This window comes from Oncorhynchus masou, chromosome 20, assembly GCF_036934945.1.
Source record: "Oncorhynchus masou masou isolate Uvic2021 chromosome 20, UVic_Omas_1.1, whole genome shotgun sequence".
Taxonomy (NCBI): domain Eukaryota; kingdom Metazoa; phylum Chordata; class Actinopteri; order Salmoniformes; family Salmonidae; genus Oncorhynchus; species Oncorhynchus masou.
The window spans coordinates 4,260,689-4,279,183 of NC_088231.1; the positions used below are offsets into that span (position 1 = coordinate 4,260,689).

At 41.4% G+C, this 18,495-nt stretch overlaps 3 protein-coding genes across 4 annotated transcripts in view; all 3 read left to right on the forward strand.

Moving 5' to 3' along the window:
• Positions 1 to 152: 152 nt before the first annotated feature.
• Positions 153 to 2,311, forward strand: LOC135506711 (uncharacterized). Its single transcript, XM_064926050.1, has 3 exons — positions 153 to 253; positions 670 to 1,298; positions 1,631 to 2,311. The coding sequence occupies exons 2-3, from the start codon at positions 711 to 713 to the stop codon at positions 1,850 to 1,852; spliced, it is 810 nt and encodes a 269-aa protein (XP_064782122.1). The 5' UTR covers positions 153 to 253; positions 670 to 710; the 3' UTR covers positions 1,853 to 2,311.
• Positions 2,312 to 2,499: 188 nt separating this feature from the next.
• LOC135506713 (C-type lectin domain family 4 member C-like) lies at positions 2,500 to 6,324 on the forward strand. Its single transcript, XM_064926052.1, has 6 exons — positions 2,500 to 2,694; positions 4,422 to 4,529; positions 4,632 to 4,892; positions 5,002 to 5,141; positions 5,337 to 5,443; positions 5,540 to 6,324. The coding sequence occupies exons 1-6, from the start codon at positions 2,583 to 2,585 to the stop codon at positions 5,724 to 5,726; spliced, it is 915 nt and encodes a 304-aa protein (XP_064782124.1). The 5' UTR covers positions 2,500 to 2,582; the 3' UTR covers positions 5,727 to 6,324.
• A 9,838-nt stretch (positions 6,325 to 16,162) lies between these two features.
• The window catches only part of LOC135506716 (C-type lectin domain family 4 member E-like), a 5,752-nt gene continuing 3,419 nt past the window's right edge, over positions 16,163 to 18,495 (forward strand). The window contains exons 1-4 of one of the 2 annotated variants that reach the window (XM_064926055.1): positions 16,163 to 17,239; positions 17,423 to 17,505; positions 17,653 to 17,759; positions 17,856 to 17,979. The gene's annotated coding sequence lies outside the window, so the exon portion shown is untranslated. Of the gene's footprint in view, positions 17,506 to 17,652; positions 17,760 to 17,855; positions 17,980 to 18,495 lie in introns of both variants that reach the window. The other variant, XM_064926056.1, reaches the window with a different exon arrangement.

Genomic DNA, 18,495 nt, shown 5'->3' on the forward strand with positions numbered 1-18,495 from the left:
CATTATTGTGCACTCGCAGTAATTTACAGTAGCGCTAAATGCAGACATGAAAACACACGAAGTCCAGATCAAGGTTCTAATAACGTTTCAGTTTTGTTTCCTCAGCTTGAACCCATGGTAGTCCCTCCTACTGTTACCTAGGCAACTATCAGTCAGTTGCATAAATCTACTTGAATAACCAGTCTAGCAGTGGCAGACTAGTCACCACATATTCAGAAAGTAGTGGAGAGAGAGGCCACACACCGTAAATAAGGTACTAATTTCAACGTGTGTGTGGGTCTGTGTGTGAGTGTATCTATGCTAGTGTGTGTGTGTGTGATGTGTGTGTGTGTGTGTGTGTGTGTGTGTGTGTGTGTGTGTGTGTGTGTGTGTGTGTGTGTGTGTGTGTGTGTGTGTGTGTGTGTGTGTGTGTGTGTGTGTGTGTGTGTGTGTGTGTGTGAGTGTGTGTGTGTGTGTGTGTGTCCGTTCTTGCGTGTGTGGGTCTGTGTGTGAGTGTATGTATGTTAGTGTGTCCATGCTTGCGTGTGCGTAGAGTTTATCTATGCAACAGTGTGATACGAACATTATTATCTGTTGGTGGGTGTTATTAGCAACCTACTTGTTTGGAAACCGTTTTTTTGATATTGGTTTTAATACTCTACTGATGCCTGAATATCTCTCTCTCTCTAGCTATCTCTCCATCCCATCTTTTATCATCCCTACAGTTCAAGATGGTGCGGTCTGTCAGAGAAGAATGTAGTCAGCTGAGCACCATACAAGACCTGAAGGACTCTGGCTTCGGCCGTCCTCCCCCCCGACACGGCCTCAAGCTCCTCTTCTGGTTCGCCAACGAGTGCGTGGCGTTCAATCACCACGGCAACATGCTGGTAAAGTGCCACCCTGAGAGAGGCGACTTCGGCTTCCACTACTTTGGCAACTTCGAGGAGATTCTCCCAGTTCTATCGCGAGACCGCAGGGAAAGCTACTTCGAGGTGGGCAACCTGAACACAGAGACCTATTCCAAAGCCGAGGACCTACCGGACTACGTGAGACAGGACTACGGGCTTTCCCTGGGCTACCGCCTATGCAACAAGGACCGCATCATCATCAGGCTGAAGCAGGGGGATGTGAAGGCCACCTATGTCACCGAGCACAAGGAGAACGGCGGCCGGGGGGAGTTTGACTCCGAACGTACCCACCTTGTAAATCCGGATTTGATCCGCATCATCTGGGATCCTGAGCTGGAGCTAGCGACATTCCTGGACCAGACGGGCTACATGGGACTGTCTCTGAGAGAGCGCCTCCTCAGAGCTTTCAAGGTCTTCATGTTGTTTGTGTCTTCTTGGCGATTGCTTCTGTTATTTTGAGCATCTCAGGGAATTTGTAGAGAGACACGTCTGATATTAGCCGTTGTGCGTTTATAGGTTAGGTCATAGGTCATATAGTAAATACAATAGTTATATTATTATATAAATAGTAAAATAGTTATGCTACAAATAGTATGTTATCATTTGTAACAGATTATATATTATCTGTTTAGAAACATTCTTTCTGTGATTATTTTTTGTAAAAAAAAGAAAAGAAGAAGAAATACTCGTGTCGTTGTTTCATTATAGCAAAAAATGTCATCTCTCTTGTCGTTTCATTATAGACAAACTCGGATGTCATCTCGTGGGAGTATGACTCCGAACCTTCCCAACCCTCAGAACGATCTGGTTCAGACCATAACACTTGGGATCTGGAGCAGGACCAGACCACCTCCCAGACGGGACTCTGCACCAGATCTTGCAAAGTCTTTAGTGTCTTTGCTGTCATCCTAATGGTTCTCCTGGTCATCACTGTGATTGTTTTGGTCATCTTAGGGAAGTTGTAGAGATAGCAGTCATTGTAGCCTTTGTGCTGCTGCTGGTCCATCAGAGTTGGGGTCAATTCATGTAAACTCAGTCAATGCAGGAAGTAATCAGACATTGCACATTTTCCGAACAGAAAAGCTTTGGGAAATGACTGAATTGAAATCTAATTGACCCTAACCCTGAGGTTCGTAGATTGTAAATAAAATAATTGTATTATTATGTTTTATGATTATGTTAACTCAATACTTATAACACATTACTCTTGTCTTTTCTCACTGGCACTGATTCTTCACGTATTTTCTTTCCAAAGACTGTGATATGTGGTTGTCGTTACATTCCTTAGTCGAATGCACTGACTGTTAGTCGCTTTGGTAAAGAGTGTCTGCTATCTTACTAAAATATGAAATGTAATGTTATTTTTTTAACTCTTTTTGTAATCAATAAGATAATGGTTTAGAATAAAATACAAAAGAAGACAAGTTGTATAATTTGTCCTTATTTCACCTCTGTGATATATTTCTGTTCTTTATACAAATAGGGAACAGGAACCACTCTCACACACACGCACAAGCACACGCACACGCTCAAACACACACACACACACACACACACACACTACATAAACACTTGACCTTTGTCACCTCATTGTCATTTGGACTGAAGTCAGAGCATCACTGAGACAGAGAGCATACAAAGAAATCGACAGACTATACACACCGTACTCATTATTATCCTCATCATCATTGAGATATGGAGATAGAAGAGGACATCTATGCCAATGTAGAGGAGATCAGTGTGAAAGACTGTGATGATCTGGCTGCAGGTTATGAGACTTTACACCAGAGTCCACTGGCTAGAACAAGTAAGTGTGTTTCACGGATTCTTACTGAGAGTTATGACTTGACTGACACACACACACACACACACACACACACACACACACACACACACACACACACACACACACACACACACACACACACACACACACACACACACACACACACACACACACACACACACACACACACACACTTTGATAATAAATAAGAAAGTGTAAACCAGACCTACAATAAGAGCTGCTCTAAAGAGTCCAAAGACATGGCAGATTCACACATAGGTGATAGATCTGAGGGAATGGTGGATGGAATCTGGATGCTGTGGAATGTGCTGTAGAAATGGTAAAACTATCTTGAGAAGAGACTACAGTGAAAATATGAATAACCGTTAGAGGGACACATTTACTTGATTTACACATTTGAAGCAAAACAAACAACAATGTGAAAATCAAAACGATTTGATAGTTTGAATCAGGGGCGTCCAGAGAATTTAGCATTTGTCAAACACCTGAAACAGCTTTTTCCTGTAATCTAGAGCCATAATCAATGTGCTTAATTCTATGTAAAAAATTTATTTTTTATTTTTCTGGCGTTAGGTTCTAATTATCAGAGTAAGACCTCGACGGACACTGTGAAAGCTTAAACCAAGGTAATTCATCCCAGAGGATCGAACAGCTGTATCGACAAAGACATGGTTCCACCAGTGGTGGTATAAATACCCCACTTTGTGTGGAGTCTCCTCCTTCTCACTAAACGTTTCATCTTGTTTTGCTAGGCAGGAAACGAAGTGATACGGGCAATAAACTGTTCCTTCTCCCTTAACGTGACCTGACCTGACCTCGGCCCCCTTATCCACGACTCTCTCCCTATAAGGACACAAGGCGAGACCCAAATGCAGACACAGGAAGAGAGAAAAGGCAGAGTGGTCAGGCAGGCAGGTTCGGAGTCAGGATGGCAAGGGTCGAAACCAGGAGGACTAGAACCAAAAGAGACTGGGGAAAAAAATAGGAGCAAGGAAACAGCTGGTTGAATTGGCAAACATGACGAACTGGTACAGAGAGACAGGAAACACAGGGATTAATACACCAGGGATAATAATTGACACCTGGAGGGGGTGGAGACAAACACAAGGACAGGTGAAACAGATCAGGGTGTGACACTCTCCCTTATCAATGCCTGCCACATGCGATCGTTTTCCCTGCACTCATTACTTTCCAAGCTTAATTGCACCCACCATAACCCTTCCTCCTACAGATAACCATTAACCTCTGGTGTAGACCCTAGACTACGGCACCACCTCATGTCTCTATTATAACTAATGATTAATAATATTTAAAGTTTAGCAATCCGAATCCATCACTGCATATCTAAGCATATCTCTTGAGCTGTCTGTATCCTCCTCTCCTGACTCTTTTATGAGGTTTGGAGATTGGGAACCTATCTCGGCTAGCTAAAGCCAACTTCATAACATTGCTAGGTGGCTAGCAGTATTATAGAGAAACAACAACAACAAATGTACAGTTTACTTTTTTTTTTTTTTTTACATGACAAATTTGAGGGGGCATTGTACCTCTGGTTTGAATTTATTTTCAGTCATGTGGAAGTGGGACTGAGTTAAGGAAGACAGAATTATTGTTGACCACAGCATCAATTCCTCATTGTATCAGAGTAGCCTTGCTTTGTGAGGTAGAAGAGAATAGATGAGGATGAGGTCAGGCGTATGTAACCGCTTGTTTCTCTACACCTGCAGGACTCAAGCATGAGAATCAGAACTGTCAGCCTTACAAGCTGGCTACAGTTTCTCTGGGACTACTGTGCCTTCTCCTACTAAGCACAGTCATAGGTCTCTCTGTGCTCTGTGAGTATTCCATTCTCACATGTTGGGCTTTAGGTTGAGTGCAGTTATGCGTGCGTATGAAGGTTAACAACAGAAGGATAACAGCTCTCTCTTCCGTCACAGATGACGATGACTACAATCAACTGTCCAGAACTCAGTATCTCCTAACAGCCAACCGCACCACAGAGCTTCAGACTAGTTATGAAAACCTGACTAAAGAGAAAGAACAGTTGGAGAGGGAGAGAGACCAGTTACAGATCAGTTATAAACGCTTGACTAAAGAAAGAGACCAGTCACAAACTCATTATAATACCATAACTAGAGAGAGAGACCAGTTACAAAGGAAAATTTCAGAGCAGGAGAAAAAGATATCAGAAGAACTGGGTGAGTATCAATTCCATGATAATAACTGTGAATTAGAGTTGATTATGACATGTTGAAAGTCGTTTTCTGTATGTATGACTATATTCATCACTGTACTTTCTTTCTGCAGGATGCTGCCCTGGAGGTTGGAGGAGATTCGGATCTAGCTGCTATTACCTTTCAACAGAGAGTAAAACTTGGACTGAGAGCAGAGCAGACTGTATAAGGGGAGGGGCAGACCTGGTGATCATAAACAGCAGAGAGGAACAGGTGAGAGAGAGGAGGAGCAGAAGGAAAGGGGGAAATAACGAATGAGAGAGTGAAACTGACAGACAGAGAGAGAGAGAGAGAGACAGACAGACAGACAGACAAACAGACAGACAGACAGACAGACAGACAGACAGACAGACAGACAGACAGACAGACAGACAGACAGACTAAACATACCAACTATGTTATTTTCAGGTGTTTCTAAACAAAATGGAAAAAGATGTGCACTTCTGGATTGGTCTGACTGACTCAGAGATGGAAGGGTTCTGGAAATGGGTGGATGGAACAACATCACCAACAACGTGAGTAATAGTTACTTCTTGTCGTTTCGTTTTGAAGCGTATTGTTTCTTGAACTAATATCATGTTGATATAATTTTCTGCTGAACTGGTTCTTAGGTTCTGGAGAAGAGGAGAGCCAAATAATGCTGATGGGGAGGAGGATTGTGTGGTATTCAACAGTTTCATTAATCTGTCTTGGGCCTGGGAAATGATTCAGTCATGGAATGACCAGCCTTGCTCAGTGAGTACTCAATGGGTATGTGAGAGCAGTGTCATAACAAATCCATCCACAACAGGAGAATAATATCTGAATTCCCTTCTGAGTTAGCAATTGTATTGTTAGTTAGCAATTGTATTATCACAGATTATTGTTGAAGTGTAATTTAAATCAATTATAACATTAGTTATGATTTGTAATGATTGTTCTTATGATTAGTAATGATTGTTTTAGGATTAGTAATGATTGTTCTTAGGATTAGTAATGATTGTTCTTATGATTAGTAATGATTGTAGTTATGATTTGGAATAATTTAATTTATATAATATAGAATTAATTATAAAGAATCATAGTATTATGAATGTGAAACTTTAACCTGAAAGTTAATGTAGTGAATTGACATGCAGGGTCAAATCTAATCTAATCATCTAACAAGGCAAGGCAAGTGCCATGCTTCAATTTGTGTTTATTTCTTTGTCAGATGGGATGATAATTATAGGCTACTTACTAATTCATTTTAGCTCCTAGTGGATTATATTAAATACATATTTTGAAAGCTAACAGAAAATACATGTTAGAATTGTATTGTACATTGCAGGCATAATTTCTCTGTCTATGTGATACATATTATAAACTGTTTTTAAACCAAAGTGAAAATACAACTGTCACTGTATTTTATTCCCCATTGAATTTTGTTGTGTTTCTTTATATGGATGTTGGGGAACAGAACTCTCTCTCTCTCTCTCTCTCTCTCTCTCTCTCTCTCTCTCTCTCTCTCTCTCTCTCTCTCTCTCTCTCTCTCTCTCTCTCTCTCTCTCTCTCTCTCTCTCTCTCTCTCTCTCTCATAGAGTGCCTAAACACATTTGTCACCTCATTTCAATTTGCAAATGCAGATAGTCTGGTTAGCCATTTGATTAGCTATTAAGGAGTCTTATCTTGGGGATAAAAGCTTGGCACCAGTGATGTACTGGGCCGTACGCACTGCCCTCTGTAGTGCCTTGTAGTCGGATCTGAGGACCCATGCCAAGGCTTTGTCGTGCCCTGTTCAAGACTGTCTTGGTGTGTTTGGACCATGAAAGGTTGTTGGGGATGTGGACACCAAGGAACTTAAAGCTCTCAACCTGCTCCACCACAGCCCTGTTGATGAGAATGGGGTCGTGCTCTGTCCTCCTTTTCCTGTAGTCGACAATCATCTCCTTTGTCTTGATTGTGTTGCGGGAGAGGTTGTTATCCTGCCACCACACGGCCAGGTCTCTGACCTCCTCCCTATAGGCTGTCTAGTTGTTGTCGGTGATCAGGCCAACCACTATTGTATCGTCGGCAAACTTAATTATGGTGTACAGGAGGAGACTAAGCACGCACCCTATGGGGCCCCCTTGTTGAGGATCAGCATTGCAGTTGTGTTGTTGCCTACCCTCACCACCTGGGGGAGGCCCGTCAGGAAGACCAGGATCCAGTTGCAGAGGGAAGTATTGAGTGCCAGGGTCCTTAGCTTAGTGATGAGCTTTGAGGGCACTATGGTGTTGAATGCTGAGCTGTCGTCAATGAATAGCATTCTCACGTAGGTGTTCCTTTTGTCCAGGTAGGAAAGGGCAGTGTGCAGTGCAACAGAGATTACATACACTGTGGATCTGTTGGGGTAGTATGCAAATTGGAGTGGGTCTAGGGTTTCTGGGATAATGGTGTTGTGAGCCATGACCAGCCTTTTCAAGACATTATAAAAAACTGCGATGGGGACATAGGGACATTTATCAACACAGACGTCAACACATTGCACTGAGAAAAGGAAACACATTGCTGTTGGATATAAATGGGAATAAATGTGTACTCAAATGAAAGATGTACTACATACAGAGGGGACATGGAGACATGTTGCTGACACTAACACACTGCTAGTACTAAAGACATGTATAATATTATCACCTGTTAGAAGTATGTATGAAACGTTGCAAACGCTGCCATGTTTTATAAATCAATCAGAATCATGTTCAATATCATCATACGTTGTCTTTCTATGTAGTAATGACACATTTCACACGAAACAAATTCCTTTTGAATTGGAACCAAATTATTTCCTGGAAATGGTAGTAGAGGAGGACAGAATTGCTGTTACTGTCTGTCTGTGTGGTTGAAGACCACAGCCGATAAAATACAATATTAGGAAGGTTTTCCAAATGTTATGTACACTCAGTGTATAATTAATAAACTAAAGAGAACAGCAGTGATTTAATTCATTGTGTCCTAAATTATTCTATTATTGTATCCAGCATTCTGAAAGTAAATGCATTGATTGTTTTTTGTTGTTGCATATTACAGTTGAAGTCGGGTGTTTACATACACCTTCTTCGCCAAATACATTTAAACTCAGTTTTTCACAATTCCTGACATTTAGTCCTAGTACGAATTCCCTGTCTTATGTCAGTTAGGATCCCCTCTTCATTTTAAGAATGTGAAATGTCAGAATAATAGTAGAGAGAATCATTTACTTCAGATTTAATTTATTTCATCACATTTCCATGGGTCAGAAGTTTACATCCACTCAATTAGTATTTGGTAGCATTGCCTTTAAATAGTTTAACTTGGTTCAAACGTTTCGGGTAGCCTTCCACAAGCTTCCCACAATATGTTGGGTGAATTTTGGCCCATTCCTCCTGACAGAGCTGGTGTAACTGAATCAAGTTTGTAGGCCTCCTTGCTCGCACATGCTTTTTCAGTTCTGCCCACAAATTCTCTATAGGATTGAGGTTAGTGCTTTGTGATGGCCACTCCAATACCTTGACTTTGTTGTCCTTAAGCCATTTTGCCACAACTTTGGAAGTATGCTTGAGGTCATGGTCCATTTGGAAGACCCATTTGACCGAAAACCAAAGCTGTAACTTCCTGACTGATGTCTTGAGCTGTTGCTTCAATATTTCCACAATTTTCAATCCTCAGGATGCCATCTATTTTGTGAACTTCATCAGTCTCTCCTGCAGCAAAGCACCCCCACACATAATGCTGCCATCCCCGTGCTTCACGGTTGGGATGGTGTTCTTCGGCTTGCAAGCCTCCCCCTTTTTCCTCCAAACATAACAATGGTCATTATGGCCAAACAGTTCTATTTTTGTTTCATCAGACCAGCAGACATTTCTCCAAAAACGACAATCTTTGTCCCCATGTGCAGTTGCAAACTGTAGTCTGGCTTTTTTATGGTGGTTTTGGAGCAGTGGCTTCTTCCTTGCTGAGCGGCCTTTCAGGTTATGTCAATATAGGACTCGTTTTACTATGGATATAGATACTTTGGTACCTGTTTCCTCCAGCATCTTCACAAGGTCCTTTGCTGTTGATTAGGGATTCATTTGCACTTTTCACACCAATGTATGTTCATCTCTAGGAGACAGACAGTTTCTCCTTCCTGAGCTGTTGTCACGATGTTCATAATAATGAATGTCGGATCAAGGCCCAGCGTACAATGAGTTCCACATAATTTTAATGAATAAAGTGAAACTTAATACCCTTTTGTGACGAGGGGGCATTATTTTCATTTTTGGAAAAATAACATTTCCGTAGTAAACGGGATACTTTGTCAGGACAAGATGCTAGAATATGCATATAATTGACAGCTTATGTTAGAAAACACTCTAAAGTTTCCAAAACTGTAAAAATATTGTCTGTGAGTATTACAGAACTGATATTGCAGGCGAAAGCCTGAGAAAAATCCAATCCGGAAGTGCCTCATGTTTTGAAAGCGCTGCGTTCCAATGCGACCCTATTGAGCAGTGAATGGGCTATCAACCAGATTACTTTTTCTCCGTGTTCCCCAAGGTGTCTACAGCATTGTGACGTAGTTTTACGCATTTATGTTGAAGAATACCTGTAAGCGGCTACATTGCGCAACTGGTCACCTGATGGCTCCCAGAGTGATTCTCACGTAAAATACAGAGGTAGCCATTATTCCAATCGGTCCTACTGAAAAACCAATTGTCCCGGTGGATATATTATCAAATAGATATTTGAAAAACACCTTGAGGATTGATTATAAACAACATTTGCCATGTTTCTGTCGAAATTATGGAGCTAATTTGGAATATTTTTCGACGTTTTCCTGACTGCAATTTCCGGGCGATTTCTCAGCCAAACATGAAGAACAAACGGAGCTATTTCACCTACAAAAATAATATTTTTGGAAAAAAGGAACATTGGCTATCTAACTGGGAGTCTCGTGAGTGAAAACATCCGAAGCTCATCAAAGGGAAACGATTTAATTTGATTGCTTTTCTGATTTCCGTGACCAAGTTACCTGCTGCTAGCTGGACAAAATGCTATGCTAGGCTATCGATAAACTTACACAAATGCTTGTCTGGCTTTGGCTGTAAAACATATTTTGAAAATGTGAGATGACAGGGTGATTAACAAAAGGATAAACTGTGTCTCAATATATTTCACTTGTGATTTTCATGACTAGGAATATTTATGTCTGTTGCATTATGCTAATTAGTGTCAGTCGATGATTACGCTCCCTCATGCGGGATGGGGAGTCACTTGAGGTTTTAAGCAAAGACAAAACAAAACAATAAAAACCAACCGTGACGACAATGCAGTGCTAACAGGCAACTAAACATAAACAATATCCCATAACCCACAGGTGGAAAAAATGCTACTTAAGTATGATCCCCAATTAGAGACAAAGATAGCCAGCTGCCTCTAATTGGGAATCACACCAAAACGCCAACATAGAAAAAACAAACTAGAACCCCACATAGAAAATATAAACTAGACTAAATCCCTAGTCACGCCCTGACCTACTCTACAATAGAAATGGGGGGTGTCTAGTGTTGGTGGCGGCTCTGGTGCGGGACGAAGAACCCGCTCAGCTCTCGGATCCCCCATCTTTGGTGGTGGCTCTGGTGCGTGCAGAAGAACCCGCTCATACCGCTGATCCAGCCATGGATCCAGGCTGAACACTGTACCTGGATTGGACCTCGCACCTCAGTGCGAGTGTGGGGAGGAGGCACAGGACGTACTGGACTGGGGACACGCACTTCAGGGAAAGTGCGAGAAGCAGGCACAGGAGGTACCTGACTGGGAAGACGCACTTGAGGGAGAGTGTGAGGAGCAGGCACAGGATGTACCAGGCTGTGGAGAGGTACTGGAGACCTGGTGCGTATAGCCAGCATCCTTGGTACGGGTTCAATGACACACCTCGCCCGGCAAGTGCGGGGAGGTTGCACAGGACGTACCGGGCTGTGGAGGCGCACTTGAGACACTGTGTGTAGAACCGGCACACATTGTACCGGAACGATGACACTCTCCTCAAAGCGAGTGCAGAGAGCTGACACAGGTGGCATCGGAAGGCTAACACGCTCCTCAGGGCCTCTCCAGCCAAACCAACAGCTATCTCTCATCACTCTCCTCAACTTTCACCAACCACTCCTCGCTCAATCTGTCCCAATATTCCTCCTCGTCTCTGACTCACCCCCCTGTGTGCCGACCCCCCTTGTGCCACCCCCCCCAAAAATTGGGCTGTCTTTTGGGCTTGCGTTATGGCTGCGAACCCTGGGGTCGTCGCTGTCCTTCCCTCACCGCTTGCGACAATGCAGTGCTAACAGGCAACTAAACATAAACAATATCCCATAACCCACAGGTGGAAGAAATGCTACTTAAGTATGATCCCCAATTAGAGACAACGATAGCCAGCTGCCTCTAATTGAGAATCACACCAAAACACCAACATAGAAAAAATAAACTAGAACCTCACATAGAAAATATAAACTAGACTAAATCCCTAGTCACGCCCTGATTTTTTCTACCATAGAAAATAAAGGCTTCCTATGGTCAGGACGTGACAGCTGTATGACCGCTGCATGGTCCCATGGTATTTATACTTGCGTACTATTGTTTGTACAGATGAACGTGGTACCGTCAGGCGCTTGCAAGGATGAACCAGTCTTGTGGACGTCTACAATTGTTTTTCTGAAGTCTTGGCTGATTTCATTCGATTTTCCCAAGATGTCAAGCAAAGAGGCACTGAGTTTGAAGTTAGGCCTTGAAATACATAAACAGGTACACCTCCGATTGACACAAATGATGTCAATTAGCCTATCAGAAGCTTCTCAAGCCATGACATCATTTTCTGTAATTTTCCAAGCTGTTTTATGGCACAGTCAACTTACTGTATGTAAACCTCTGACCCACTGGAATTGTGATACATTGAATTATAAGTGAAATAATCTGTCTGTAAACAATTGTTGGAAAAATTACTTGTGTAATGCACAAAGTAGATGTCCTAATCGACTTGTCAAAACTGTAATTTGTTAACAAGAAATTTGTGGAGTGGTTGAAAAATGAGTTTTAATGACTCCAACCTAAGTGTATGTAACGTTCCGACTTCAACTGTACGTATTTGTAAGTCTGTCACCATATAAAACACACCTAATAGTTTTAAAGTTATATTAATAAGTTATGGCATGTACACAATATTTTATTCTGGCATTGGGGAAACAAACTCACAAGGATTGGGAGAGAGTGAGTGTGGGGGATATTGACCAATTCATGTGTGGGCGTTGAGGGTCAGTGCACGCTGGGTCAAACAGTTCTTGAATCTCAATAGTCTCCTTTCCTTCATCTGAATTCATGTGGGTAAAAAACTGAATAAATCCACAATGTTGCTTTCACCTGTCCCGTGTTTCAGATCAGTGCATTTGAAGCAGAGGAGAGGAAGCCACTGAGGACTATTGAGATGCACCCAGTGAAGGAGGTTAGCTTCAAGACAGAGTTTGTCTCTGTGGGTATTCTACATTTCCGTTAGACCCAGCACAAGCTCAGATCATTCATTTACTGTAAGGTGATTTCTGTGAAGCTGTTTGTCTCAGAGCCTGACTTACCAGGATAGACCTAGACTGTTAGCTAAAACTATCTGGAAATAGGTTTGGACAAAGAGAGGACAGAGATCCGGTAAGAACACACACTTGCTGGCACAGACACACACCACCCCAATGGATAACAATCAGAAAACACAATCTTTATCAATGATCTGTTTTAAAGTTAATTTGAAAGACAATTTAACTTTATACACATTAGCTTGTGTTTCAACTCCACATTCGGTGATCAACCTCATGTTCTAGCAGTTATGATTGCGTTGGTTATGACCGCGTTGGGGTTCGTGTGATCATGGCCCAGTCTATGTGCACGAGTATACACACAGGGAGAGGCTGCGACGCACTTTAACTTTTTAACATGTTTTATTTACCCTTCCACCAACCCCCCTCTTCAGGGGACACATATCTTCATTTTTCTTAACAGCTTTTTTGCTGCATATACATACATTTGACATATACATTTGACATATACATTTTACATATATATTTGACATATACATTTGACATATACATTTGACATACATGGTACTTTTATATAAAGTAGTCACATAACAATAGCACATTACCAAACATAAACTCTTCAATCCCAACCCTCAGCCACTCTCAGCCCATCCCACCTATCACCATAGACCACACTCGTTTGGTTTCCATGTGCCATATATTTTTCAATTGTGCTGTGATGTCTTACAACATTTTTTAACCTATCGAATCGTATAATTATCCACAGATTGTGAGCTAAAAATGAAAACCTTTCCTATAAAAGGTAGGATACTGCTTATCTGCAAATGTATAACCTCCTTTTGTCCTAATATTCCACCCATAAAACCAATCCCCCCATATCTAGTTCTGTTGTCACTTTAAGACCATCAGTGACCACCCCCTGAATCAGTGACACACCTTTGCGTCCTCAGGCAAACCCTTGCCGCTAAATGTGCGTTATCAGAGGAAATAATGGGCAGTCCATGATAACATCATTATCTTGAGGATTTATTTTATAAAAGGGCTAATTACAAATATTTTAGGATCGTCTAGCCTAAAGAAATGAGTAACAATAATAGATCATATTTATAAATAATAAATCCTTTATCATACATGCATGCTCATGTTTGAAAGTTTTCCTAATAAGCATGTCAGGCTATAAGCATGTCAGGCCCAGCCTATATCAGTTCATTGGATTCAATTGTTCGACCTCTACAATTTGGACATTCATTTAAACAAGAAAAACAACCTAAATATATCACAACTAATGTACAATTTTCTCCAAATGTAAATACATGCAAAAACTGTTTGAAGTAGTCATCATTATGTCCTGTTGTCCCCGAAAAAAAGGGATAGAAGGAAAATAGAACACAGATTCCATGTTGCCCTAATGACTGAAAAATGATAAGTTCATCATACCCATTCTGCATTACCATGAATCCAACTGTATTTTAAGTCCACATAGCCCACAGTTCCATACTGCATGAATAAAAACATAAATTAAAAAAGTCGTTCATGCAAAAAAAAGTTTTTGTAAAAAAAAAATATAAAAAAAATCCATATTTATACTGTGTAAATATGCATCGGCGACTACTTCAACGGGAGGTAGCTATCGCTCACGGCCACGTTGTAATCTTCGAGTCCTTGTTTACATATCATTTATCCACCATTAGAAGAACATTCTAAATGATAAATCTAAATGCTGAATTCTAAATTCTAAACTAAATGCATGCTCTTCAAGCCAATCGCTGCGCAGACCTGCCTGCCCGTCCAGCATCACTACTCTGGATGGTTCTGATTTACAATATGTGGACAATTACAAATACCTAGGTGTCTGGTTAGACTGTAAACTCTCCTTCCAGACTCACATTAAGCATCTCCAATTCAAAATGAAATCTAGAATCGACTTTCTATTTCGCAACAAAGCATCCTTCACTCATGCTGCCAAACATACCCTCTTAAAACAGATTATTCTACTGATCCTTGACTTCGGTGATGTCATTTATAAAATATCCTCCAACACTCTACTCAGCAAATTGGATGCAGTCTATCACAGTGCCATCCATTTTGTCACCAAAACCCCATATACTACCCACCACTGCGACCTGTATGCTCTTGTTGGCTGGTCCACACAACATATTCATCGCCAAACCCACTGGCTCCAGGTCATCTATAAGTCCTTGCTAGGTAAAGCCCCGCCTTATTTCAGCTCACTGGTCACCATAACAGCACCCACCCGTAGCACGTGCTCCAGCAGGTATATTTTACTGGTCACCCCCAATGCCAATTCCTCCCTTGGCCACCTTTCCTTCCAGTTCTCTGCTGCCAATGACTGGAACAAATAGAAAAAAATCACTGAAGCTGGAGACTCATTTCTCCCTCACTAACTTTAAGCATAAGCTGTCATAGCAGCTCACAGATCACTGCACCTGTAAATAGCCCATCCAACTACCTCATCCCCATATTGTTTTTTCTTTTGCACCCTAGTATCTCTACTTGCACATTCATCTTCTGCACATCTATCACTCCAGTGTTTAATTGCTAAATTGTAATTACTTCACCACTATGGCCTATTTATTGCCTTACCTCCCTAATCTCACCTCATTTGCACACATTGTATATAGATGTTTCCCCTCTATTATTGACTGTATGTTTGTTTATCCCATGTATAACTCTGTGTTATTGTTTGTGTCGCACTGCTTTGCTTTATCTTGGCCAGGTCACACTTGTAAATGAGAACTTGTTCTCAACTGGCCTATCTGGTTAAATAAAGGTGAAATAAAATTTACAAAAACATCTGCTTCTCTGCTTGGAGCCTTTTGAAAGTAGGCTACAGGGCACTATTTTATGAGGAAATTGTTCATTAATAGAGAATGGGGTGTGCTTCAATTCCCTACCTTGTTGTAACATGGCAATTTTCATTTTGTATTGGGTCAGCATAGCTACGATCAGACGGGGCTTTCCCTCTGCTCAGCCACCGAAACAGTGAGCTTTTTGTAAATCATTTCCAACTGTTCGTCCGTTATCTTGAGTTGACGTTTCATTGACAACTTTTTCCTCCTTTGACTGATAGTTTTCATTTTCATCCTCCGTTATTCTCATTCTAAGAATATTATTTTTCATACTTCTGCACTTTAGACCAAGTAATTCGGCTTTCATTGTTTTATTATCATGCTGCATGCATATGCATGCGATTTAATATTATGTGTGACAATGTGCAAGGTCCATTGACCTACATTTTAATCTTGCCTTCAAAGTTACATAAAACATGATTGTGCACTCACAGTAATCTACAGTAGAGCAAATGCAGACATGAAAACACACATAGTCCCCAACAGAGTTCTTATGACAATGCTTGAGTTTGGTTTCCTCAGCCCGAAGAACCTTTGCATGGCAGTCCCTCCTTCTCACCTCTTACTTAGGCAACAATCAGTCATGTGAATAATCAGTCTGTCACAGTCACAGACTAGTCACCACATCTTCAGAAAGTAGTAGAGAGGGAGGCCACACACCGCAAATAAGGTACTATAAGGTACTATCTTTGTGGGCTATACTCAGCCTTGTCTCAGGATGGTAAGTTGGTGGTTGAAGATATCCCTCTAGTGGTGTGGGGGCTGTGGTTTGGCAAAGTGGGTGGGGTTATATACTTCCTGTTTGGCCCTGTCCGGGGGTGTCCTCGGATGGGGCCACAGTGTCTCCTGACCCCTCCTGTCTCAGTCTCCAGTATTTATGTTGCAGTAGTTTATGTGTCGGGGGGCTAGGGTCAGTTTGTTATATCTGGAGTACTTCTCCTGTCCTATTCGGTGTCCTGTGTGAATCTAAGTGTGCGTTCTCTAATTCACTCTTTCTCTCTTTCTTTCTCTCTCTCGGAGGACCTGAGCCCTAGGACCATGCCCCAGGACTACCTGACATGATGACCCCTTGCTGTCCCCAGTCCACCTGGCCGTGCTGCTGCTCCAGTTTCAACTGTTCTGCCTTATTATTATTCGACCATGCTGGTCATTTATGAACATTTGAACATCTTGGCCATGTTCTGTTATAATCTCCACCCGGCACAGCCAGAAGAGGACTGGCCACCCCACATATGCTCTCTCTAATTCTCTCTTTCTTTCTCTCTCTCGGAGGACCTGAGCCCTAGGACCATGCCCCAGGACTACCTGACATGATGACTCCTTGCTGTCCCCAGCCCACCTGACCGTGCTGCTGCTCCAGTTTCAACTGTTCTGCCTTATTATTATTCGACCATGCTGGTCATTTATGAACATTTGAACATATTAGCCATGTTCTGTTATAATCTCCACCCAGCACAGCCAGAAGAGGACTGGCCACCCCACATAGCCTGGTTCCTCTCTCGGTTTCTTCCTAGGTTTTGGCCTTTCTATGGAGTTTTTCCTAGCCACCGTGCTTCTACACCTGCATTGCTTGCTGTTTGGGGTTTTAGGCTGGGATTCTGTACAGCACTTTGAGATATCAGCTGATGTACGAAGGGCTATATAAATACATTTGATTTGATTTGATTTGATTTACTAACTTCAACGTGTGTGTGTGTGTCTGTCTGTCTGTCTGTCTGAGTGTATGTATGTGCAGCGCTTGACTTAGACTGAAATCGGTAACGGTACTCATTTTGGGTGCAGGTACTGTAGGTGCAGGGGCTCCACAGTGCTTTTGAGCAAATATTCTATAAGAGGAACGGGAGCTCAAGCAGTGTGCAAAGCTGTCATCAAGGCAAAGGATGGCTACTTTGAAGACGCAAAAATATAAAATGTATTTTGATTTGTTTAACACTTTTTTGGTTACTACATTATTCCATATGTGTTATTCCCTAGTTGTGATGTCTTCACCATTATTCTACAATGTAGAAACTAGTAAAAATAAAGAAAAACCCTGGAATGAGTAGGTGTGTCCAAACTTTGGACTGCTACTGTAGCTGTTATTACCTTTCAACAGAGAGTAAAACTTGGACTGAGAGCAGAGCAGACTATATAAGGGGAGGAGCCGACCTGGTGATCATAAACAGTAGAGAGGAACAGGTGAGAGAGTGGAGGAGCAGAAAGAATGGGGGAAATAACGAATGAGAGAGAGAAACAGACCGACCGACCGACCGACCGACAGACAGACAGACAGACAGACAGACAGACAGACAGACAGACTAAACATACCAACTATGTTATTTTCAGGTGTTTCTAAACAAAATGGGAAAAGATGTGCACTTATGGATTGGTCTGACTGACTCAGAGATGGAAGGGTTCTGGAAATGGGTGGATGGAACAACATCACCAACAACGTGAGTAATAGTTACTTCTTGTCGTTTCGTTTTGAAGCGTATTGTTTCTTGAACTAATATCATGTTGATATAATTTTCTGCTGAACTGGTTCTTAGGTTCTGGAGAAGAGGAGAGCCAAATAATGCTGATGGGGAGGAGGATTGTGTGGTATTCAACAGTTTCATTAATCTGTCTTGGGCCTGGGAAATGATTCAGTCATGGAATGACCAGCCTTGCTCAGTGAGTACTCAATGGGTATGTGAGAGCAGTGTCATAACAAATCCATCCACAACAGGAGAATAATATCTGAATTCCCTTTTGAGTTAGCAATTGTATTGTTAGTTAGCAATTGTATTATCAAAGTGTAATGTAAATATATTACAACATTAGTTATGATTTGTAATGTTTGTTCTTATGATTAGTAATGATTGTTCTTATGATTAGTAATGATTGTTCTTATGATTTGTAATGATTTAATTTATATAATATATAATTGCTTTTTAAGAACCATAGTATTATGAATGTGAAACTTTAACCTGAAAGTTAATGTAGTGAATTGACATGCAGGGTCAAATCTAATCTAATCATCTAACAGTGAACTGTGAACAAGGCAAGTGCCATGCTTCAATTTGTTAAATTTTTGGATAACATTAAAGACATATTCTGAAAGCTAACAGAGTAGAAATGTTTGAATTGTATTGTACATTGCAGGTATAATTTCTCTGTCCATGTGATACGTATTATAAATTATTTTAA